General features: G+C 41.5%; 1 protein-coding gene across 1 annotated transcript in view; it reads right to left on the bottom strand.

Annotated features, from left to right (window-relative positions):
* T265_00467 (hypothetical protein) overlaps nucleotides 1-24,247 on the bottom strand; it is a gene marked incomplete at both ends in the record, with an annotated part of 33,837 nt that extends 9,590 nt beyond the window's left edge. Inside the window, 2 exons of the mRNA XM_009164240.1 lie at nucleotides 9,356-9,530; nucleotides 22,362-24,247. Coding sequence (XP_009162504.1) covers nucleotides 9,356-9,530; nucleotides 22,362-24,247 — 2,061 coding nt within the window. The remainder of the gene's footprint in view (nucleotides 1-9,355; nucleotides 9,531-22,361) is intronic.
* Between the last annotated feature and the right edge of the window lie 372 nt (nucleotides 24,248-24,619).

Raw genomic sequence — 24,619 nt, 5'->3', positions numbered from 1 at the left:
TCAACGTCCGAACTGTCACAGTAGATCGTAAGAAAAATTTCACATGACTCTTGCATTTTCAGGAGTTTATTTCACTCTGAAGCGGGTTTCCTGAAACTCCTTTAGTTAAAAACCCGGTTATGTCAAGCGGATGTTACTCATTACATATCAGTATCCAACTGAGAGATTTCAGCAAACTTTTTGCATATAGAATTTTATTTGATTATGCTCAGTAATCCATGTGCAATCACAATCGTTGCTCGAATACCATTATTTGGGCTATTATCAGCATCAGGCTGTAGGAAGAGAAATTGGAATGTGGGCTTGGTGCCGTCCGCTTGAGTGGTGCTTGGAAAACGCACAACCGAAGGCGTAATAAGCATGAATCCTATCCCGTGGATTACCATATGGCCAATATATTGCGACTTAGAAGACTGGAAGAACTCTGTAGGTATACCGTCTTAATAATTAACTAGATGATGTTTTCACGGAGAACAGCAGAGTTCTTCTCAATACCACATTTTCAAAAACACCTAGAAGAATTCGGATGAAGATGGTCAAATGAATAAACGGTTGAACAAAATTTGGTTTTCCAAGCATGTATGTAAACCGTGGTCCATTCTCACAAACAAGAAATTACTGTTATCCACTAGAAACTGTGTCTTTCGGTGCAGTCATAAAGAGTTGGTTCAAGAACATCAAAGTTATCAAAGTTGATAAGTAAATTACTTGAATTTAGTTTTTTACTGCTTTAATCAACTAGTCTGCACTACGATAGCTATATCATGGTGGTGGTAGAACAGAAATGAGCATAAAAATGTTTGATGTAGCAGTTGTTTGTTTGAACTAATTATGCGTTTCATTTTTGAGTAACAGAGGTCGATTCGGTTCAAATTACGCCCACCAGCTGCTCGAAATCTTAGCTAAACTGCATATCCCTTTCGACCCATAGTTGTTTCACTGTAGTATTTACTTAGCGTCTAATAAGGCGTGGGCGAATGAAATTTCGTAAAGAGTATTTTTGTATAATTTTCTGTGTGTTCACCACAGAAGAATACATCGACAAAATAGTTACTGAGGGTGAGGAAGTTGACAGCAAATAAGATGGATCTATGTAACCTTTGTGCGTGGAAACAGATCTAAATGTAGCAAAGCATACTAGCCACTGATAGTATGTCAAACCTCTTTGAAAGACTGTGCACACATGGGCTATTTTAAAATATAGTAATTTGGTTATACTTATAGTCTAATGCGCTCTTGAATAGACTTTGTTGCTGTTCTTCAAAAACAGTGAACAGATAACAGAGAAAAGTTTGACAGGTTTGTCCGTTTTGTCCATCAGTACTTTCTGCAACGGAGTAAACACTATCTGCGACCAAATGCACCGAAGTGGTTTCAGAAATTTTGAACAATGCTCACTCGCATGGTTTTGGCTTGTCCAAGTTTTACAGTCAGAAGTGTAAGCACAAACGCATGAATGACGGGAACTAACAGTGAGCCGTGAAGAATCCAGGCAATACATTTAACACACAAATGCCAGTAATTCAATCAGGATACAAGAAGCTCCCATTTTCAAGAACTGACATATAGCGATAACGCATTCCAAGACTGTCGCCATCAATTCTGTTACGAAACTCATTGACAGGTAACGGAAGTGAGCCACTTTTCAAATTGCAGGTGAGTGCACAGCACACCAAGTAAGCGTTATGCTTGTTCCTCAATGAAGAAACACTCTACCCATTTGTCAAGTTCTGTTTCTTTTAAGAAGCCTTACAGTCGCTTAGTGCTTCTTTATGCAGGAATACTTTGTATAATCTTTTATTTTCGTGTAATATTTGGGCCTATATGTTATCATAATGTCTGAATCCAATATACTGAATGCGTTTTGACTGAGGACATTGGTTCACTTGTTTTGAGTTGTTTACTTGACGTAATGAAATGGTGACTTTGAATGAGTTCAGCTAAGTGTGAATGGTCCACGTCTCACCACAGTTCACGTGTGTAAGTGGTCCACTGATGCAACAAGAGACACCACATTAACTAGAAAGTAGAAAAGAATGTGGCAGGTCTTGATGTGAAATACCCATTTAAGCTCAGCTCGGTAGCATATTCTGAAGATCACCCACACGAAAATGTGGGAGGTCGGTGGTTGAAGTGTACTGTTGCTCATGCTGCGGGTATCTAGATACCTCAAATTATATTGAACTGGTTGCACAGGGTGTTTCTGGTGGATGCCCTTTGTTATTCCATGCAATTTTTATGTTAGGGTTGCAGTTCTCCATTGAACTGCCCGGCATTTTGCTTGCCTGAAGTTTTCGGTTGGCGAACAGAAATTGCAAAACGTTCTTGGTAGTGTGGAAAGATTTTGTAATTTTAATAAATATCTCACCCGGTAAATATAGTTTATCTATAATAAAAAGCCGGGGAGCAGTATACGGCTGTTACATCCTTACTGATAATCATAAGCAGTGCAAATCTCACGAAACTTCATGGAGTTCGGAACCCGACATCTCTAGGCTTGTAGTTTGAACACTTAGCCGTTCTGCTACAGGAGCTAGCTTTTCAGATTTTTCTTCAGTCATCCCAAGCACAGCTTTGCTGGTTAGCAGGAAGTTCGGTTCTTGGAAGTCCGTTCAGTGGGCAGAACTCTACACACTACTAACATCCTATAGGAACCTCAGAAGAAGAATACTTTCACAAGATGAATGAAACCTCCATCTGTGAGGTCATAATTCAAGGAGCAAGTCAACGGGCGGCCACATGCTGGAGCCCACGTGATTATCGGATGAGTGAGCCTATAGCCTGCCTCGGATCGAGTTAGTTTAAGTGTTCAGACTGCCGGCTGAGGGGTAGCAGCTTCAAAACCCCCTGGTGTTTCGTGAAAGGTGCACTACTGATTATTTCTCAACACGATGAAACAGCTGTACAGTGGTTCTAAGCTTTTTTGGTACAAAAATGTATCTTACTGGAAAACATCTTTCAGTGGGAATTGCTGGTCAGGAATAAATTTCGGAAAAAATCCCTGAAGTTTTCCGCAGCGAACTTTCACTGTATGGGAAGCAGTCTTCCTCAAGTAATTCAACAAAGCAAATTTTTTCGTTATGGTTTCTCTGTGGAAGTTCTCAAATCAAGGGAGAATTAAAACATACCAAATGGAGGTGCTACCCAGAACATGAAAACATGGAAAGGCCATGGATTGCTTTTGAGTTGGACTGAATTCGATTCTTAGAGATAATAGTAGCGGGTAAAACTCGTAAGCGCGTAACAAAAACGTCAAGAAAGCAGACAGACCAGGCCAAAACTTTACCACTGCGTCAGCTGTCCATTCAACATAATACTTCCTGGTGTTTACACTCTGAGATCCACGTGATCCCCACTGTCTGACTAGAGACGCTGCAAGATAAGTCTGCTAATCGATGTCAATGGCGTTCTTGTTGTCAAATTCAGTCTGGATTAGCAGAATGAGCGTCTTGAGATGTAGACGACTGGGAATGATTGTTGTAGGCTAGCACTAAGTCTCTTCTCCATCCAATGAATTATGGTTGTCATGCAGAGAGACTGATATTATGCAGTCTGTACTGCTGATGATGATGATGATGATGATGAATATTTACGCTCAGTCCAGTGTGCTGAATGATTCCGCTTAAAACAATCCAAACAAAATGAACAGACCGACCAGAATTACCGTCTTTAGACAACAGTCGGTTTGCTTAAATGGTGCAGGTTTTAATACGAATTTGCCGGACGCATGACTATCCGTGTCATTTATGCTGATCCGGATGACGATTCCCTGTCAAGTGTTTCACTTAGCCGTTTGTCGGACAAGCAAACGCCCTCGAGAGGGAATTCTCCCCTACCTCTCTGAGAAAGCGATTAGTTTTATTTCTTCCAAAGAGGGACATATCTTCTACCGTCAATGACTGCACATCGATTTCTTCGAATAGATCAGATCAGGGATGAGACACTTCCTTTATTATTTATCATTATTTCTGTCCTACCACTGTATCAAGTGTGGGTCTATAGACCCCCCAGAACGACATATCCACACAACAGTATAGATGACGACCACTCACCGCTTACAAGCCTGATGAGCCCTCCCATAAAATTGCACGACCAAGCGGTAACGTCCTGCAACAACTAGTGATTACCTGTTACCTTACTTTTAGGACACTGAGTCTTGGAACTGTGAAGTTAGCCTAAAAACCCACGAGTTTACCTGGCGTCGTCAATTTGATCTGACCTATGTGAAATTAAGGGTCACTTACTACATTCTGCTCCCAAACGATCGAATTGAATTTGACCCCAGTTTGTTGTACAAGGTTAAATATCTCTCGGCTGATTCCCAAGGTCGCACGGTAAGATAGAGCAAACGATATTCAACGAATAACTTGAGGACAAACAAACGAGAAGGGTTACGAATTTCTCTTTGTATAAAAGCAGAGATTCCGAAGATGATTCATTCTATATTTCGACTTTAGGAAATAGCCGACCTGATGTTAACCAAAAACTTGCATTAGTTCCTGTTGTCCTAAGGCACAGGTTACCCTTCAACACAGATAATCTCATACAATAGATGTAAAGCCAGTCCGCAGTTCACAGCTCAGCGGAGGCAGTTAAAGCTTATCGAGAAAGATTTGTTAGCTGCACCAGTTACTGACAACCAATCAGAAGACGCCGTCTCGTGGACAGCGGGGGTTGGACATTTCTCCATCCAACTGAATAGCAGAAATTACGGGAGGCAGAAATCAAACCGTGGGTCTACAGCCTTGAAAAATAATCTTTTTCACTTGGGTAAACTTTCAATAAAATTGTGGTCACATCCCTTTTTTCTGTGCTCGAGCATTGGAGCATTGTCTTGCCCAGTAAACTTTCCCTTTATCTGATTTGCGGAATAAAATTGGGCAATTCTCAAATAAATGGTTCAGATACAACGAAATGTTTACACTCCGTTACTCTGGACACTTGTGGGACCGATATATCAACGAGAGTATGTATGGGCTGCAAGCCAGGTACGCGAAATTATACAGCCTTTTGGTAGGGAACCGAGCATTCTACCAGAGAAAGGCATATCTGTCAGAGAACGTTGTATTAATTAAAATGCACGAAGATATTGTGGCGACCATACCTAACAAGCAGAGCTGAGCTTTGCATTGACGGTGTTATAGTCCGGTTCATACCTACGAATAACAGGGTCTTTTAAGTTGTATCGCGAGCTTCAGCTCGGTAAGACGCTATTTCTTCATGATGACAAACTGCATCGTCACCAAATAAGATGACCGCTACTACTAATCTTTCAAAAATTCAAAAAAGACCACATTACTCGATCTTTCCAAAGAAACTTTGTGGTAAAATCTCCAATATTTTGTGGCCTTATAGCTTTATCTGAATCCTACGAAAGGAAAGCCGTAAATTTTTCGGGAACCTTGTTAAGTTTTACACTCTACCAGTACTAGGAAATTTGCTTTTTCGAAGAATTTTGCCAGGGAACAGATGTTTTTTTTTCACACCCAAGGCGCACTACTGTTTTGCTCTCCGATTGCAGGGGGCGTGTGTACACGTCAAGAAAGCTGAAGTTTTTTATTAGCCATTTTTAACCATATTTTGCTCTAGACTTGTTGACCTTAAGTAACCAGACAATAAAAATTTCACTGGCCTCTGTTCATAAGTATACCGAAGTGGTTGCTTATCAGAAGAAGTTTTGGAAATAAAGCGTAGTAAGATGAAATGAAAACAAATAGGTGTGTTGGTTTAAGAGGGAGCTTTCGTTCAGCGATGGTTTGTTAAATGCTCTCCTGTACATCCTATAGACATAGTTACCTTGTTAGTTGGATCTACAAACAAGCACCACTTAGAATAAATCAGAAATCCAATTCGCATCACTCTTGTTTGAACAGTCCTCCTGTCTCGAAACAATCAATCAGGTACATTCACATCAAACAGAGGAATCACTGGATTCGATTTGCTCCCCAGTAATCCCGCAACTACCTTCAACTAATCGAAAATTGCCCAGAAGATTTGTCGTGCATTTAGTGCTACCTGAGTGCGGATTCCTAATAGATGTATTGTTCGACTGACCAGGTCATCGTTTGAAGCTTCAAGTAAACAAATCACATCGAACATGTTTGCACATTCACATGTGGCAATTCAGCTTGCGCTGGTAGTGTTGGTAAGACGCTCGTCCCGTATTTCAAATGTCCAAAGTTCGGATCTCTGCACGGCCAAAGGATGTGAAGTGCTAATGAAGTCAAATCAAAGCAAAACTCGAGCCTCCCCTACTTTGGTATGAACTCACGGGAATAACTGCACCAGGACATAGGAGAACTACTCAAACGAGAATGATGGGAATTTCAATCCATTAACCCCAAAGCCACCTAAAATTGGTCAGAGTTTAAGTACTCAAAACTCCTGTGAAGCCAGTGAATCATCGGGACCCGAAGGCAGCTGAGAAGAGATGTTTGAAGAAAGTTATCTGGAATGAGATACCTACGTTGCCTACACCGGATAGTGGAATAATTGTTAAACATTTTTAGGCACCCTCAACATTTTGATTGGTACATTTATGCTGACAGAATAACAATATGAAGGATTATTTCGGGTTTGTCGATCAACTTTGTGTATGGATGGTTTTTCCGAACTGGATGTATGATGTGTTGGGTGATTAGACAATTGCAAGGACCCTAATGGTAAAATTTTGGCAGTTACCTGACCAATAAAATGTATTCCCCAAAGAAAGCAAACTAGGATCAACTTTATTCCTTTGTTCCAAATCATATTGTTGTGCAATCTTTCGCGTATGGCTGTGTTTAAAACTCCTGTTTCAAACTGAAATGGCCAGCGTGTTAACTGTTCAATAACCAGAACAGTGAAATTTTACTGTTTTATATTTTACGGCCACTTATTAGACACTGGGAGCTATCCTCCACACTGATGAGTCGGTTCGCGAAACCCCATATCTCGCAATCCCTCACTGCAAGTTGTATGGGTTTCAAGGCATACATCTGCGAATGTGTGCAACTTAAGAATGCGTCACCGCAGTCCCCTGACAGGCGTGCACCGTTTGGGGTTTATCCGTTAAAATCAACATAAGGCTTCGAAAAGATCGCAGTAAAAAGAGTCTGAAATAAGATGTCTCGTCTCTCAGGACTCTCGGAGGATTCGTACTGTCAGCGAAGGGTCCATGGTTCGGGTCTGTCACCGTAAAAGTGAACTGTGCATTCGAAAAAATACGCTAAGAGTTGAAGTATGTCCTGACTGACGTTGCGGTTTTGAATTTCTACATCCTCGTTATTGGCTGGAAGAGAAATTGTGTCTGCTTGTACGATCCAAATGGGATAAAACAAAGCCCGAGCATACCATTCTGTCGTCATCCGTTTGTCTCATGGCCACTTAAAATAAAGCACTAGCGAACTGTCGCTTTTTCTGCAACCCAGACCATTTTGTTTGACAAAGTCAAGCGTACTAACTCAAGGACAAGTCAGGGCTTGATAAAGACTCTGTCTAGGAGTTTCTGGGAGCACAACCGAAAAGAAAGCGAAACTATAAATGATAATATTAAGGGCCCTTTTCGAGTTATGAACCTCAAAGGGTTCGTTTTTGGGAGATGAATGTTGTTTTTCAATAAGGCTACCAGCCTTAGACTTAACGGTTGTCTGGTGATTTTTGGCCAAAAGCGTTCGCCAAGAGTTGAAAGTTTGGATGTTTACTCTGGACTCTAACTTAATATTCTGATGCCTCAGAATGTTGTTATTGCCGAGTCGTAAAGTTCGAAATAATCTCAGTCTAATAATTTCTGTGGGACGTTCAAGGTGATACCCCTGCATACGAGATTCCTTTGAGATCCAATTTTCTTGTGGTCCCTGGTGTTTGCAGAAGAGGGGGGAATACTTCTGTAACTTGTAAAAGGCCCGCTTCTCCTGAGACTAAGTTCAAACATGAATGGCGACTTAATCAGCGCCAAAACTGATTAACCTACTCGTTGGTGTTGCAGTTTACTCAGACTTTACCTCATTTTAATCACTGAAACATCAACACTGAGCTAACGGGTAAATAAAGCCCACGGATCTAGGTTCACCATCTATACTGAACCATTCAGTCGACCCCTCCGGAATCCACGTCCTATTAGTTGCCGAAAAAAATTATACGCTATCCAGTTTACATTTTCGGGTTACACTCTCACCGTTGTGTCACAACCATCGTACACGCTAATGTCCCTCAACCACTCACGCATTGGCCACCTTGCCGATAACTGAGGATACGTCCAATCCATATAACATTTTGGCCGGATTTTAAAATACACGAGCGATTTGCATGCTGTCACCCTCACCGTTATTCGAATGGATATCCAAACCACATAAATTGATTTGTAAAGAAATCACTCTTTAAAAATGTTGCGCTGGAGTACTTATTTGTGGTATAAATAGAGGCATCAGGACAAATTCATTGATGGAATTTACGTTTTGTTGCGCTGCGCACGTGCGATGTCGCAGAATGACCATTGGATTTTTTTAGACACATGTCTCTCTCTAGTGGGATACGATCAACAACTTGAGCCGGAAGCTACCTCGAATAAAATACAGCGGGATGAACAGCAGGTGATTCAGCTTCCAAATCTGGAACCTAGTAATAAGTTTGTGAGTAATATGTCCGGATTCTAAATATTTTGACTCTTTGTAAGAATTCGGCAATCCGGAAAATTACAATATATGTTGCAGCCGTTTCCAACGACAAATCAGAGTTGTTCCTATCTCTCTGACCGGGCCACAAAAACCTTATGAAACCCACAGGTCAAATGTTGGTAACTTTTCAAGAGTTTTGGATGTGAGACTGGTCTGGCCACCTATTCGAAATTTACTTTCATATGTTTTCGTAATTGTTCTGAATCAACGAATTGGACAATCCCACACTAACAAAGCAGAACTAGTAATGGGTCCTGAGTAATTTGCCTTACTAGAAACAGAGAAAATAATACAGCAAAACCGTTGATCGTACCGTAAAGTCTTCACCCAAACTTATCATTCAAAAAAGCCACGTCAGCCTGAACTGAACCTGATTGCCTTCGGTGAGAAGACATCTATTTAGACCAGTTGCTTGCCATGTGACATCTTTTGGCCGGCTACGAAAATTTCCTCTGTTCATCCGCTGTCAAATCAACCTGATTTATTCGGAACAAATTTATTTTGAGGTTAGATGGTTTGCAATGGGTTTTGATCTGTCAGCTTTTGATCGACCTCAATGACGTACCGGGAATTGGAGTCGATAAGGGTGTACGACATATGCAAATATCCTATGAGATTTTGTACCTTCTACCGATTTATTGTCACTTAATTTTATTGTTGGTTTTCCGAAACAAACAAATGTGGAGTCAACTGAGACTTACCGCTCTGCCTTCTTGGCGAACTGTTGATACCATGTTCACCACGGGACTAGAGGAGGTTCGCTCAAGTATCGGATTACTACTCGCACCCGACGCGCTGGGGTTATGTCCGTTGAGCAAATTATTAGGTGTCCGATTGCTTCCAATGCCGGATCGATCCGACACCACAAATTCCGATCTGTCCGTAACAAAAGAAAATAAATTTTTTCCATCAATAGTGACGATTTTCTCATTTAGTAAAGCGTCTGGTCAACATAATTACGCCAAATACAAATCAATATAATCGTTTCTCTAGATGTACAGACCCTGTCTGCGAAATCATCACTCAAGGAACTGATCACTACTGGATTTTGTGGCATAAGCTGATCTGTCTAAATGTTGGGTATGCAATTATTACGCGATCCCATTAAAACCACAGTACTGATGACTCGCAGAAAATATGTACTTATGTACACATGAAAACTGTGCATGATCTTTTCAGGTACCTCGGAATATAAACATCAGGAAGAGAAAACTAAAAATTGGATGCGCAGCTTGACGCCTAACGAGGTAATGTTAAAATTCCCCGTCTAAGGTTCTGCTGGAAGTTTAGGAGATGCTTGTGATAAGTGCAATGCGTTTTTATCTTCTGACACCTGTAAAGCCCAAACAACTTCCATACTAAAATTGCTCCGAAAGACAAATCACTGCAGTCTCGTCGCTTTAACCGTGCTTCGTTTCCGGAGGACATGAGATGAGCTGAATACACAAAAGTAAGAACACGTTGATTGATTTGTGCCGGTAGAATGCCACGTTCTGGATTTGACTTCAACCCAACTACGCGTGATTCTGTCATGTATACTCACTTTTATTCTCACGCTTAAGTCAACTTTTGCTTGTTATTACGATATTTTCTTTCTCGCTCCTCCACATTGGAGAAGCTCTATTCTTATCTTCACATTTACGAATAGAACGGCAGCTGACACCGTGTCAGGAATTGTTGCTTGAAACTTACACAACAGAATAAGTGGTAAGATCAGGTTTCAAGTAGAAAATATTTCGGTGCTCTATCAGAATTTGAACAGTATGCAAAAACGTACTGCAGATGTTGCCCAATTCTTTCATACCAGAGGCCTCCATTCCTAAAGTGAAGGTTCCTAGGTATAATGCTACTCAGCTTGTGTCTCTTCTGCCCGAATCACAGCATCCTGCCAGATGTGTTTCCTTTTAAATTAAGGGCTGCGGATTCGTTTGGACATCGGGCAAGTTGTAAACGAAGGAATATACCGCATCCATTCAGTCTCGTTTCCAGTTACCCAAAGATTATGTCTAATCATTTCCGTTTTATGCAAAATGATCAAAGCCTCTGATATGCCTAGCTTATGAAAGGGTGACAACAATCTCACACTGGAACTAGCATAGACCCAGAACAGTTGACTGCTGAAAGGGTAAAGAGTATGTTTTGACGCAGCGCTAAGGGTTGAATGTTGCATGAGAATCAAGAGTAAGAATAAACTACTGAGACGACGAGTCCGTTACACACTGATGTATCGTTCTGAAGTAAGAAGTTTGCAAACATATCCAGTACGTCAGCTGATGCAAACCGTTTACTAAATCTGCTGCGGGGGATGAATCTAGCATGTATTACATACGCACACACATACCTACATACATACATGCATACATGCATACATACATACATACATACATACATACATACATACATACATACATACATACATACATACATACATACATACATACATACCATACAACATACATACATACATACATACATACATACATACATACATACATACATACATACATACATACATACATACATACATACATACATACATACATACATACATACATACATACATACATACATACATACATACATACATACATACATACATACATACATACATACATACATACATACATACATACATACATACATACATACATACATACATACATACATACATACATATCCTAAGTACTGCACCTGATTCAGCATGAAAAATTTGGCTCTTTAAAAAGCGAAATTCCAAAAGTCATATGAGATGGACACTAAAGTCACCTTTTTTCAGGCATTTTATTTTATGTCTGAATGTGTTTTACGAATCCAAATGCATCGTAAACGCCCGTTCCGCTTCTAATTAGTTTGGCAGGCGAGTAGACTAATTGCCCACATTTTCTCATATAGGAAGACGTTATCAATATGAAACAATTAGTGTATATTTCATTGAATATAAACGCCACAGTAAGTTCGATTCTACCCGGATTCCGAAGTGATAAAGCTGGGTAATCAGAAATGCCACACCCTTATCATCTGAGATTAATTAGGCTCAAAAATTCGCACTCATACGGCTCATCACATTGCCAACGAGAATGCACAACAGTCTATAGACTGTAACGGTAACAAACCGAGCCCGTTTGTGCAGCAAAGTAGTGTAAGAGCAGTCCATGTGCGTCAGCTGGAATACATGTACCAACTGTGACTTTAGGACATCAAAAGCACCCATAATGTACCTTTGGTCACACGTTTCATCAACACAACTGAGGTTTTAAAGTATATAGCTTATTAGTTCGCTAGAACCGTACACATCCCCAATGTTTGCAGAAGTACTTGAGCACTGAAGTCACTGTTCGTCCATGTCCGTTGTGATGGTGATTATGGGGATACGCCTGGTGGTGATTATTGGGATATGTTCACTCTGGTAAATTAGCTTCTTAATTCTATCCAATCCACTGTGCTTATTGAAACACCAGACGTACAGTAAACAAGTGGTTAATAATAGCGCTAAGTATAAGTTTATTGGCTAGAGTAGCAAAGTATAATAGGAGTGGGGAGATAGACTTCAATCACGGTGCATAACCAGCTGTCCATGTTGCATCTACACTTAGATGACGCTTCTCCTTGGTTGTCTAAACTCTTCAGGCGAAGTCATGAGTGTCTAGCTTGCCATGCAAAGACTGCTTTAGTTGTTGTATGCTATATCTTGTTTCCTACTTGTCTCCAACTAATTGGCACTTGGTTTTAGATCTCCCCTTAAATAGTGGAGGCTTCTGATTATCATGACATTTCAGTGATCAAAAGCTCGAACTTCTTGTTAGTGGTAGAAATATTGTTGTGGTACTCGGGTGATAAGGAGGGCGAACAGATTGTCATTTGGAAGTTGCAAACGATGAATAATTTTAATTCGCGAGCAGCATATCATCCGTTACTCTGTTTGTGGATCATCATGAGAAAGTACTTAAGAATTGTAGCCCATACTCTTTTGGTGTGCGATTTTTTTCTTTCATCTTTAATGCCGAGCTGACTATTCATGCGGGTCTACTTTGTGACTTCATTGAGTCCGACCTACGCCAAGTTGGCATGCAAGAATACGTTTTGAGACGTTTGATTTATTCGCAATCTATCGATGCAAAGGACATACCGAAACTTGCAACTCTCAGCTTCGTCCAGGCTCGTAAGACTAGCGTATTTGCTGAACTGCAACTGAACTTCTAAGCAGTATTTGCGTCTATCTGTATGTAGCCTATAGGAGAAATATTACTTACTTCAGTGCCACGGCAAACTCCATTGTACCTCAACTATGCACCAGCCAAGCACTGACATGCATCCAAGAAGCTACTATGCTGGAACGAACTGCCTAAACTTTCTAGGCCCAGTTTGCTTGTGTCAGTGACTATTTAAAAGGAAGGAAATCTTCATCCAACAAACAGCTGCTTTTAAGAATCCTTTTAAGCATTAACCCGTCAATGAAAAATACCTTGCGTAATCTGTTCTAAAACTTCGCTTTCCAAAAGCGGCTCATCAGCGCGAAGAATCTCCATGGTCAAACCAGAATCAGCCACATTTTTGAGGATTTTTAGACAAACAACTGTTTCCTGGCTTTCTTACACAAATATTATTTCAATAAATTAAGCGAATTAACCAATCAACAGTTACATGTCACCCAGCCAAAAAGCTTTAGCATTTGTTTGCATTTCACTAGGATTCGTTTCTTCGTGAGGATATGTAATTAGCCAAATGTGGGCTCCGGGTTCCAAAAAAGGGCTTGTCCCATCAGCATGTTTTACAGCAGACATCTGATAGGTCATTAAAGCGGGAACTGAGCAGGCCTAATAAATAGTGCAAGGAAACAAAACTGATATCTCAACACTTTGTCCAGTGAATGTAACTAGGCAAAAAGTATAGACGTCCCCACGAAAATGTTTTGGGACCTTCTTTTAAATATGCACAATATGCGCGGCTTTGTTCCAAAATCACTTTTTTGTTTGTTTAACAGTAAGGCCTCACAATGGGCCAAGAGAGGAAAGTTTTCTCAGTCGTTTGCCCTGAGCTTCGTCTTCGCTTCAATTTATATCGAATATCAGTAAAAATAGGAAGGCGCCGAAAATTCCCCTCCAAAAGAGTGAACGGACAGAGGAAGATATGTATTTAAAGGAACACGTATGTCATTCTGATCTCGAAAAGCATTTAAATCAACATGTTCATGTCTAATGTCCTAGCGATGCGGCATTGTCCAACATCACTTGAACTGCCCACGAAATCTAGCCGTCCTAACGGAGGTGACTGTACCGTTTTGCACGTTAGCCCGCAAACGAGAGGACACGCTTGAGAATAGTATCATGCCGAATCAGCCTGTGGCTTGCTTTACCACCGAAGAAATTAATGGGAACTTTCGAATCGGACGTCAGTTGGCTTGGTATGCAGCCTGAGTACGTTGTCTGATGTTGGAAACGATTCTAGCTCGCCATTTTTGGAGCTCCTGGTTCAGATCGTCATAAAGCGGCAGCGGCATTATCTAGTGTTCACTACCAACCACAAATCGTGCAAGTAGGTTGATCGTTTGTAATGGAAGGCCACTGTTTACTTATCGAAATGAACGCTCGGGGATTGTCTTGAAACAATTAGCTGTGAGGATGTCTGCTTTCGCATGTCTTGGTAGTTACGCTATCATCAGACAGGCTCATCTACAGTTGAATACTCTAGGTAGCATTTGTTGTTCTATCTAAACGTCTTAGTAACGGATATGATTAAATAAGGATGTGAGAAACAGATTGGCAATCTTAGATAACCCAGTTATGCTCAGCCTAGACGCTAGGCGAACACACTGTTTAATGCAGATGAATCTGCAAAATGGAAGCGTGTGATTCCTGTCTCACGTGAGATGGCTTCAGATAACGCAAGATGCTTGGTGGGTGGGTGAGATGCTACCAGACAATGGAATGGATGAATGAGCCGATCTAATTTAGACCCATTCTTCTCACTTCAATCCACCTTTCTAACACATGGCTTGTCGAGATTCAGTTATAATATGTTCCTCAGTTCCAGGTCAACTTTTTGACTGAGGATTACTGATGTTGTACTGAATGTCTGTTACAGTTTCCAGGCAAAGGGTAGACCAAAACTTAAACTGTGAGGTCCCTGTGAGTTCTGAAACAACCCCTGACTTTGTCCTTTTGTTGTAAATATCTGGCAACGCAGCGTTGTATTGAACTTAGTGCCTCCTTTGGGTCGCGTAATGGTTTTGAACTTGAAAAATATAGTGTCCATACCTCACAAAAATTCAGGGTCGTCAGCCTAAGAAACTGTTAGCTTTTACACCTACTCTCATTTATTTAGTCCAATTATTTTAGTCCAGTAAACGTTCAGGTTTCTGCATCTCTCTAACGTTTACTTTTGGTACCATGACATCCCCAGCACATTCAGGTCTCCTAAAAGGGCCTCAAGTGCAAATGCACAGGTTTTTATGATCCAGTCTGCATGCCCCTTTTTAGAAAAGTTGATCTTTGTGTGCATCTCTTTGAATAACCGGTTGCCCTAAATGTGCTTGTAATAATCTGTAGTTCTGAGGTGAGTCAAATCTGAGTGGGTCTTTCAGACGGTAATGCAGAGATCAAGCACCGAATTTCACTTTCTTGGACGCGGTGCAAAATCACCACGTGAGTTTGGCGAGAATATTGTTTTGCATGCCCTGCATTTGTCCCTCTTGGTTGTACGGGATGGTTCAGTGCTTAGAGCGCGAATTTACTGACCGGAAGGTCTGTGGTTCGGACCCTACATCTGCCTCTCGGTTTGCCCTGTTTGGGCTTGAGCAACCTGTCAGTACTCCAGCCCTCGTGCAACCTTCTGGTGGCATGACGGTTATTCACCAAAATGGTGTTACAGCGGAACAATTATTTTCTTTATTATTATCTTGGAGGTACGTCAGAAAAAAGCTGTTTTTATTCGACTCGAACCCACAAGACGTTAGGTGTTCGTACTCTGGGGAAATTTCCGTAGTCTGTTGGCGGCAACGCAACACACATGTGACATTAAATTTAAGGCTACCTTCTCCAGTGGTCAGAGACAAAATTCGGATACAAATTAGGTTTACAAAATCTAGGCCAGCCTGAGATCACCCTCCAAACAGAAATACTACAGCAGTCTGGTTCGTCCAATGAATCTGCGGGACAATTTTAATTATGCCACCTACTGGTAGCACAGGTTTTTATATAGTTGCATAGACTGAAATTATAATTTTTGATAAAACTTCCCGTCCGGAGTTGGTTTCGCTGGTGAAATCAGGACATATGTTTGCACTGTCAGCCTCCAATGATATACCAATAGGATCACCTCAGTCCAGTTCATTTCGGTAATAAAGACCTTCTGGATAATAAAGTGAAGCCCTTCTTCCACAATAGTGTGAAGAAGTTCGCTGATCCAGAAGGAAAATTCAGGAGGATTCAAGTTATGGGGCTCTTGCGTTTTGGACAACCGAGGGTTGGACTCTGTATAGTCGCATATGTTTCTCAAGAAAGCCTCATTGCAGTTGTAGGTACCCGTCTTAGAGGGTGACTAAAGGCGTTTTCCTTACTCTGAATGGTACTCACAACAAACCTACTTCTTTGTAGCCCCTGTTGAAGGTTCCCTTTCCTCAACATTTCCGTACCCAAACTGTAGTCATCAAGGCGAAGGACCGAGGTTACTTGTTGGCTGTTGAAGCTTAGCTGTTGTCCATCTTGAGAAAGATAGTAAGCTGTTCAATCAGTTAGATTAACAGAATGAACAAAACTAAGCTGCGCTGAAGAGATAACCTTAAAACTACAGAATGAAAAACTAAGCTGCGCTGAAGAGATAACCTTAAAACTTCGTCTGCAACGACTGAAACGGGTTTTATGTTTCTCTACAAATTCCATGGGTCTATGCTGATCTCCCTCGAGTGTGTACCGGCTAGATTTATGCCCCGAAACAAACCCCCAATGACAATAAATGCGTCAGATGTAGCACACTTATCATAACTCTATGAAGAGTAATTATTCCTTGAATCTGAACGACGCTACGACGTTCGTCAGAAGTGGAGCACCTGTGCTGGCATAGCGGACGTGATTATCATTGGACACTGTAAACTGCAGCGGCTGGAATATCTTCCACATGTTAGGCAATCGTTTTGGGAGGTTCTTGTGTGCAGACTCTATAGTCTACCCATTATAAACCAGAATATAAAGAGTTTCACTAGGAATGGCCGCTTACATTCGGCTGCACTACGAAGGTCTGTTGCACAACATAGATCTTCGTAAAATATCCTTTGGTTTGAGAAACTACATCCGTAACACAGTGGTATCCTTAAATGCAACTCTTCACACACCTGTAGTAATTAGCCCAATAAATTAAGTTAAAAGTGTGGCACTTCAGCTCACCTGTTCATGGGCTTCACCTTCAAGGAATCGTCTGTATCGAGCTCGAATAACCGTTCATTTGGATTCCTCGGTGCATGAACACCGAACAATTTCTCTCACAACACCCCGGACAATTTCTGTTCAAGGTAAAGCTAGAGAAGGACAACTAGCCTGCAGAATTCATTGAAGCTGACGACTTACCACGAACGCCGCGAAAGACATGTGTTACGTGATGTCTAAATAAGTTCGCAATGATTTTATCGTAGCGATTGCAAAGCGAAGGTCTTATTGAAGGTCCAGAATGGAAAACATGGAAGGACTGTACTATGTCGTTTTCTCTTGTTCTTTTTCCTCATATGTTTCACCTAGGATATACCGAAACTGGTCAGGTCTACGCTATGGAACAGGTAATAAATTATATACAACATCAGGAAGGTGAACGTGATTAGAACGGATTGTTTCACTGCCTAGCAACCCTGATTGCCAACAAGCCTGAAAAAGCTGATACAACAGCACTCCAAATCAGCCATCAGCCGCGATGTTAGCTGTCAGTCACTTCAAAGCTTAATAGCTAAGGACATGATTTCAGGAGCTCTGGCATCGGTTATTGACAGTAAAAACGTCATCTGCAATGAGACACAAGGAAACCATTTGTCGCTTTTTTTTATTTGGCCTCACAATTAAGTGCAATTCAACGGACACTGAGTGATATCGAGACTCGCAACTACGACAAGTTCTGATACTGAATACTTTGAATAAACTAATAACGTTGTTGAAAGCATAGAAGACACCAAAGCAGTTGCTGATCCGGTTACTTACTGGTCAGGAGCTATCTGTTCGGTGACTAATGGCAGTAAGTCAGAATTCCCCTCACAAGCACACTTTAACGGGAGACTCCTAAATCGGAGACATCCCTGCGTCAAGATACTTGGGTTTGATCATCTGGCACGGCATATTTTCCCGCAAACACACAGGTCTTATGGAGGCGAAACAAAATCAGCTGGCAGACAACACTTCACGTAATTAAAGCGGTAACCCAACTGGTCTTTATCCACATTGTTAAACTTATCGGCTGTGTATAAGGGAAATTACAAACTCAGATTTTTATTCAATGGTGTCCAAGTCTTTCTTTGAGGACTTGGCCACAAGGTACAATAAACGATTAAGTATTTAGAAGGTGTTATAAGCACTATCTGTGGGAGTCCTGCTGTAAGGACAGTAGTCGCTTGCCCAGACACAAACCTTGAGTCTAGAAACGAGCCTGGGATTCCCTTACTGGCCTCTTCGCTATGTGGCACAACTATCCTGGGCGGTGCCTAGAGGTCTGGATTGGCGCCTTCAAGTTTGAGTGAGCTTCGCTTCAAGTATCGTAAATTATTGAAATCAGGTTTCTTCTGGTAAATTCGAAAACGAGGCAGTGTATCCTAATAAGGCTGATGGGAAGTGCCCTTTTGATTTCTTACGGTAATTAGGATTGTCTTCCGAGTTCTACACCAGAACTTTACTCTGCCGTATAAGGAAACTCAGAATTTTGATATCATATCAGCTTCCCTGAATGAATTTGGTTATCTCAGACCTGATTACATCTTCAGTGTAAAGGTGCCAAATAATCAAACTCTAAAAGAGGAAAATGTTTAATGAAAAATTGGAAAACAGTTACTTTTTAAAAGAGTACAGAATAGTAGACACGAAATACGAATAAAAGATGTAAACTTGAGAAAATCAAGCACAAGACAGTTCACGACACTAATTAAACGCAGTCTGTGATTATTGTTCAGATGGCATAGTTGCATGATTCTCTCGTGTGCACAGGAACGTTGCCTACCCACTGACCAATCGTTTACAACCCAGTCACGTGATGGGAGGAGGAAAAATCTACGAAAAATAGAGTTTAGTGAATTGAACACGGACGGGTGTTTTAACCAACATTCACAAATCGATACAACCGATGATTCTCGCCCCACAATCTTTGTTCGCCCTTGTAAAATTTTCGGCATGAATTGGTCGTTGAAATTTAACCACTACCAGATGGTTTGGGATTATGTATTCTGTATTTTAAGCCATAGATACATTATGCAACTCGACATTTCACTTGAACTACAGCGATTTTGCACATTACCTTGTCTTCAAGTGACACTAGACCCTTTAAAACTTATCTGTCCAAAAATTGCATTTCACAAGAGATGATTTTTTGCTTGAATTTTACCGCGCCCCATTTCGACCCAAGCAAGTTATTGAGAAACAGATTATTAAACTCATGTTAAAAGTTAATGGGGCCCAAGACTGATTCTTATAGATTTATTGATTTATAGGTTTTGAAAGATTCTAGTATGCAAACATCGATTATTTACTTCCAAAATATGCCCGAGCTTTTGGTCAGTTGGAATCTGTGCCCAGTTCATAACCACCAACGTTTTCGCGAAGCTGAACTTCGACCGTAATTTTATTGATTTGAAAAGTTCGAAAACCAATATGAAAGATTCATTGAACGCAATAATAACTTTTATACCGTATGCAGGCTTTGTATATCCGAGGTCTAAAGTGACCGCCTGCCAAATATGCCACGCAGGTGTGTTCACCATTCTAACCCTCAACCCTCAGCAATCTTGCAGTTATTTGAACATGCGAACGACTTTTTACCTGAGTAACGGGTGTGGCTCAGCTCAGGACTTGGTCAAAGACACTCACTAGCTTGCTGATGCACAAAGGGTTATGCAAGCGGAGCACACTATGATGAAGTATTTATCATCTGAACTTGTTTTGGTGGAAGCCATATTTCAGGTCATCGAGAAAACACAACAGTCTCCACAGATATAATCCACGCGTGAGTAACGGCCAAAATTTTTTATATTGGGGGGCGACCTCCCTTAGACAAAAAAGGTCACCAGACAACCACACGAGCAAATAACAACATACGTGTCTCAAATTTGAATATTCATAAAAATGTACAATGAAGTTAGTGACAACATTGAGGCCAGTCTTCACAGCCCCTCCCATATAACCAGCATCCCACTGTTCTGCCCAGTAACGCTAAAACCATGACACATGCTGACCAAACTCCAATAGGTTTCCGTCTTTTCGGTAAGTCTGAGTGAAGTTGCAATAGAGACCACCGACTGGGTCCTTACTTGTGCATGGTCTCACTGTAGCCACCCTCGCTCAACTGTGAACATTCTGAGGAATTAATCTTTTATCGAAACCGTTTAAGGCTATGGAGAGTCTACGGAAGTGTAATAAGTGCTTGTCTGTTTGTGGAACTGACTTGCTTGGTGTGGCATCATCAACCGGTATTCTACTCCTATATTCTGTGTTACGGCAACCTTCAGATTTTGAAGTCAGTTTTACAACATTTTGGCTGTCCACTCACGAAAAAATATCAGAAGAGACCATGCTCCAATAGAGTCACTTTGAATTATGAAGCGTATAGTTCAGTAGCAAGCTCTTTTCCGAAATAGACCAGTTGTTTATGTGTGCCTTTTTGTACTGCATTTAACCTGTGAATTGTTGTTACCTGCGTGTAATCAAGCCGGAATTGTCTAGTTTATCCTAATACTTACCGACCTGCGCTGCTATTCGATCATGCTTATTTGTCTTTAAAGTTTTTGGAGTGTGTGACCGCACTCAAGCAGATGGTGTAAATTTGTATGGGGTCATGGTCAGTACCTGGTAAGACCCTTATTGTGGCATAATGAACGTTAGTTGACCCATATCATTGTGCGTTCGCAACACCCTACCCCCATACCTGATAACGAGTGGTGTTAATAAGGGATACAGATCATAGCGAATGATTATCAAAGAACAATTTATTGTGTATTCAGACCATCTCTGGACAGCGTACTTTGCTTTTGTAAACGAATTCCCTATTCATATCCCACAATGGTGCGTTCGTTGCATTGTAGATCCACCCGACAGTGATCTCCTTATTACAGAAAGTATAATATGGATGCCGTCATTACCGAAAATGCGTCATCAGCGGCATATGCAATATTGGAATTCTGAATTTCCACCCTTTTGTGAAAATTAGACTTATGTGGCGAAAACGACCACTTGGAGACAAATATGTTTGTGATACTATTAGTCATGTGTTTGTTTGTTTTTTGCTTGTTCTGGGAGAAGTCAAACCATAAATTTTGCAACCTGGTCTTGGTTGGGAGGAAGCAGCCCAGCTTTGAGACATCCCAAGTGGTCCATTCTGAAAATCTGGAGTGATACTTTAAATGATGTCGCTTCATACCAAACCCCAAGAGACTGTACTGAAATATTTCCAGCTGAGGGGCTGGACTCTCTTTTTGGACGTTATCCGGGAAACCACTGTAGATGCATTGTTCTAAGCATACTAAACCTCAAACTAACCCAATTGCCAGTGAAAACCCGATAGGTTTTAGGGCTCCTACTAAAAACTTTTCAACACAGTAGATCTCTAGTTCGACCTTATGGTCTCAACACATAAACCAATTTTAGATGCCGACCGTCAATTCGGAAACCTGTCCTCGGTGATTGAGAAGAACATCGAAGTTTTTATACTTCGTCCACCCTTTATTCACTTTGTTGCTGAGTTTGCCTTTCCCGAATCACTGTGATTAAACTAGGTATCAGACGCAAAAATTGAGTCCAGAATAATTTAGAGGTAATTCGTCCCTTCATTTTCAGTTAACAATGGCACTGAGATACAAGATTAGATTCTAAAAGACCAGATTGCAAAGCATACGGAACTACTAAAAATATGGTCGTTTACGGCATGATCTGCAATCAGTAAAATGTTGACCTTTAAGAGAATGAAGTGTATGCTCGTAGCCGGCTACATTGACCCCATAGCCCCTTAAGAGATAACTATGAAGGGAACCATAGATTGAATCACGTTTTCTAGGCAAGTGTAACCCAAGCTGCCCAAACGTGTAGTCCGACAAAGGCTTGTTTGGATATTGGCAGGTTGTACTGACCTGTGCTCACCACCCGAGGGGAGTGACTTTAGATTACATATTCAGATTAGTTTGATGATTTTTGTCACACAGCAGCTAGACTACATCCGACTGACTTCTCTCGGTTCATAACAGTGGACAATCTCTTACTATCATATATCCTTCTGTCCATCATTTCCTCAAAAAAAACGTCTGGGCAGACAGGACATTTGTTTGTAAATTTTGAAGGAAAACTACGCCATATATTTGGACCCTAACTCACTCCATAAATATACCCTACTCAGTAAAGTACAAGCCTGGATTGGCCAGGCTCAGTAGAACAACTGTCCAGAGAGGACACAACTAGTCAATTTAAGACTTAACGCCAGCAAATTTATGGCAATACCATACTACTTAAAGGAATGTCTTATGAATATGGTTAAAAGAATTACCTTTCCAAAAGTTTCTTCCTTAACTGCATCACAGCTTTACTTCTTTGTGGTTCCTCAGTGCCTTGCTGCGCTGCATTAGATGTCTGTTCTTGGTCCATACTATTCTGTGACAAAACCTCACCGTCTTCTTTACTCGACCTATTCGGCTCAAAGTTGGAAGTGACAGCCTCCATCGCCAACACATTGGCGGCAGAGGTCGCAGAGGAGTTGCATGTTAGTGACCCCAGAAGATTAGCGATGTTTCCATAACCAGGAAGACACCTCATAGCATTACCGCTGCCAGCAAGTCCCAGTGGGGCGGACCGAGTTCGACTTATCAAACCCAGTGTATGATGCTTCCTTTGGAACGCCTGATGGCTTGGTTTACTACCATCAGCTTCCGAACTCTTATGACTCACAGCTGGTTGTAGGCTTTCTGTGCGTGAGACTGCCGATGACGATGACCGTGCTCTGGCTTCATTTGGCTTTTGTGGCTGTGTTCTCAACTTAGCATCAGAATAGTCTGCTTGGAAACTCGTTTGATCTACCCGAAGTGGCGTGGCGTTTGTCAGATTTGGTAGACTTGCACGAAAATCACTAGGTTCCGCGGGGAAAATACCCGGTGGGGAAATGGCATTTGTAGTATTGTTTGAGGCGCGACCCTTGGTTACATCGCTTTCAGGTTTGGAGTCAATGGCATTAGTAAACAGATTAGAAACCAGACCACCAGAGCTGGTGTTCAGCATTCCAGAGGCTGCAGCGAGGAGTTCTAGTAAGGCATTTGGAGAGACAGTCTCTCCGCCTGCTTCGACCGATGTGTTTACGTTTACCTCCTCCGAGTTTATGTTAGCCTCTTCAGACGTATCCATGCGCACATCCGAATCGATCGGTTGCGACTCTGTTTTCTGCAATAAATGTATTTGTCTCTGCCTCGCATTGGATGTAAGCTGCTGATAAAGGCTTGTGCTGAACTCCGTACCAGCATTCATTCCAACCGAAGCAGCCATCGCAGCGGCCACAGCAGTGGCTGAAGATGCATTTAAATGCCTACGTTCAATGCGGCTGCGGTGTCGGTAAACTGCGGTTCCGCGCGGTTTTAGACTTGGTTCAGACATGGTCTTTCGTAGATGATCACCAGACTTAGGATTACATGAGTGCCTCTGAGGAGTATTGTGCGTTCTGTCATATGGGAACGATCCCAAACAATGTGACTGTAGACTTCCATAGTTTAGGCTGGAGTGGGTTATATCTGTAAATAAACTTTCATTTGGTAAACTCTTTGTGTTGCCCTCGGTATTTTTTAACTCTAACCGAGTTCCTGTTTTCTGGTTTTGCGAACTGGGTGACAGCTGCCCGAAAGTTGGATCGGCGGGATTGGTCGAACAACTAATCTTGAGAGGAGTGTTTTGTACATCCAGCCCTTTCGCTTCCGTTCTTAATGAGTCCCCATTCAAAATTCGAATTTCTTGTTCCTGGCTTTTTAGCTTATTCAAGACACACGTTTTTAGCCGTTCTCTAACTTCCGAACTTATGGAAGACGAATGACCCGATTGAGAATGCGTTCCAGTTGCATTCCATCCACGATCTTTTCCTGGTTTTCCTGATGAATTTTCTTTCTTTGATACGGATTTAATGGATCCAGTTGACGACGCTTGAGAGTGCGTTGAAGATGTGTGCCCAGCAGTCGTCACGATGAATGCTGTGGGTAGAGCCTGTGAATCAGAACCTTCAGGGAAGCTACTGCACAGAGCTTGCTTGCTTTTGCTTCGGAATGTATTCTTCCTGGTAATCGAAAGGGCGGACTCAAATGAGTTAAACTTTGTAAGCTGAGCCTCGCTGGTTGTCACGCATGCGGATTTTTCCATATATCGGTCACACTGCATCTTTGAGGTCGATGACAGGTCCATAGCAATGGTGCTTGTTTGAGCTGCTTGGTCTGATCACTGTCTTGTACACAGCTGTGACAGGATTTTTGCTAATATCCGACGGCAGATATTCATGTTTTATGTAAAGGTATCACAATTCAGTCATTAGTTATTTCTTAAATGAAAATTCACACGTGAGGTAATCCGTTTGACTGCATCACTGAACACCAGTTTAGGGAATGTTGATAAAATAATGGGCAAGGTTTACAATAGCCTTGCTTCCATACACATACGACGCTTCTTTCATGTGATTGGCCAACTCGCGCTCGATCGAGCAGGCAGCGACAGTGGAAATGGAAATACAGACAGACAAGCAGCACGACTGACAATGTTCACTTCCCATAAGCTTTCACG

The sequence above is a fragment of the Opisthorchis viverrini genome (genome assembly GCF_000715545.1).
Source record: "Opisthorchis viverrini unplaced genomic scaffold opera_v5_4, whole genome shotgun sequence".
Taxonomy (NCBI): Eukaryota; Metazoa; Platyhelminthes; class Trematoda; order Opisthorchiida; family Opisthorchiidae; genus Opisthorchis; species Opisthorchis viverrini.
Note: the sequence above shows the minus strand (reverse complement) of the source record. Positions and strands in the feature narration are given on the sequence as shown.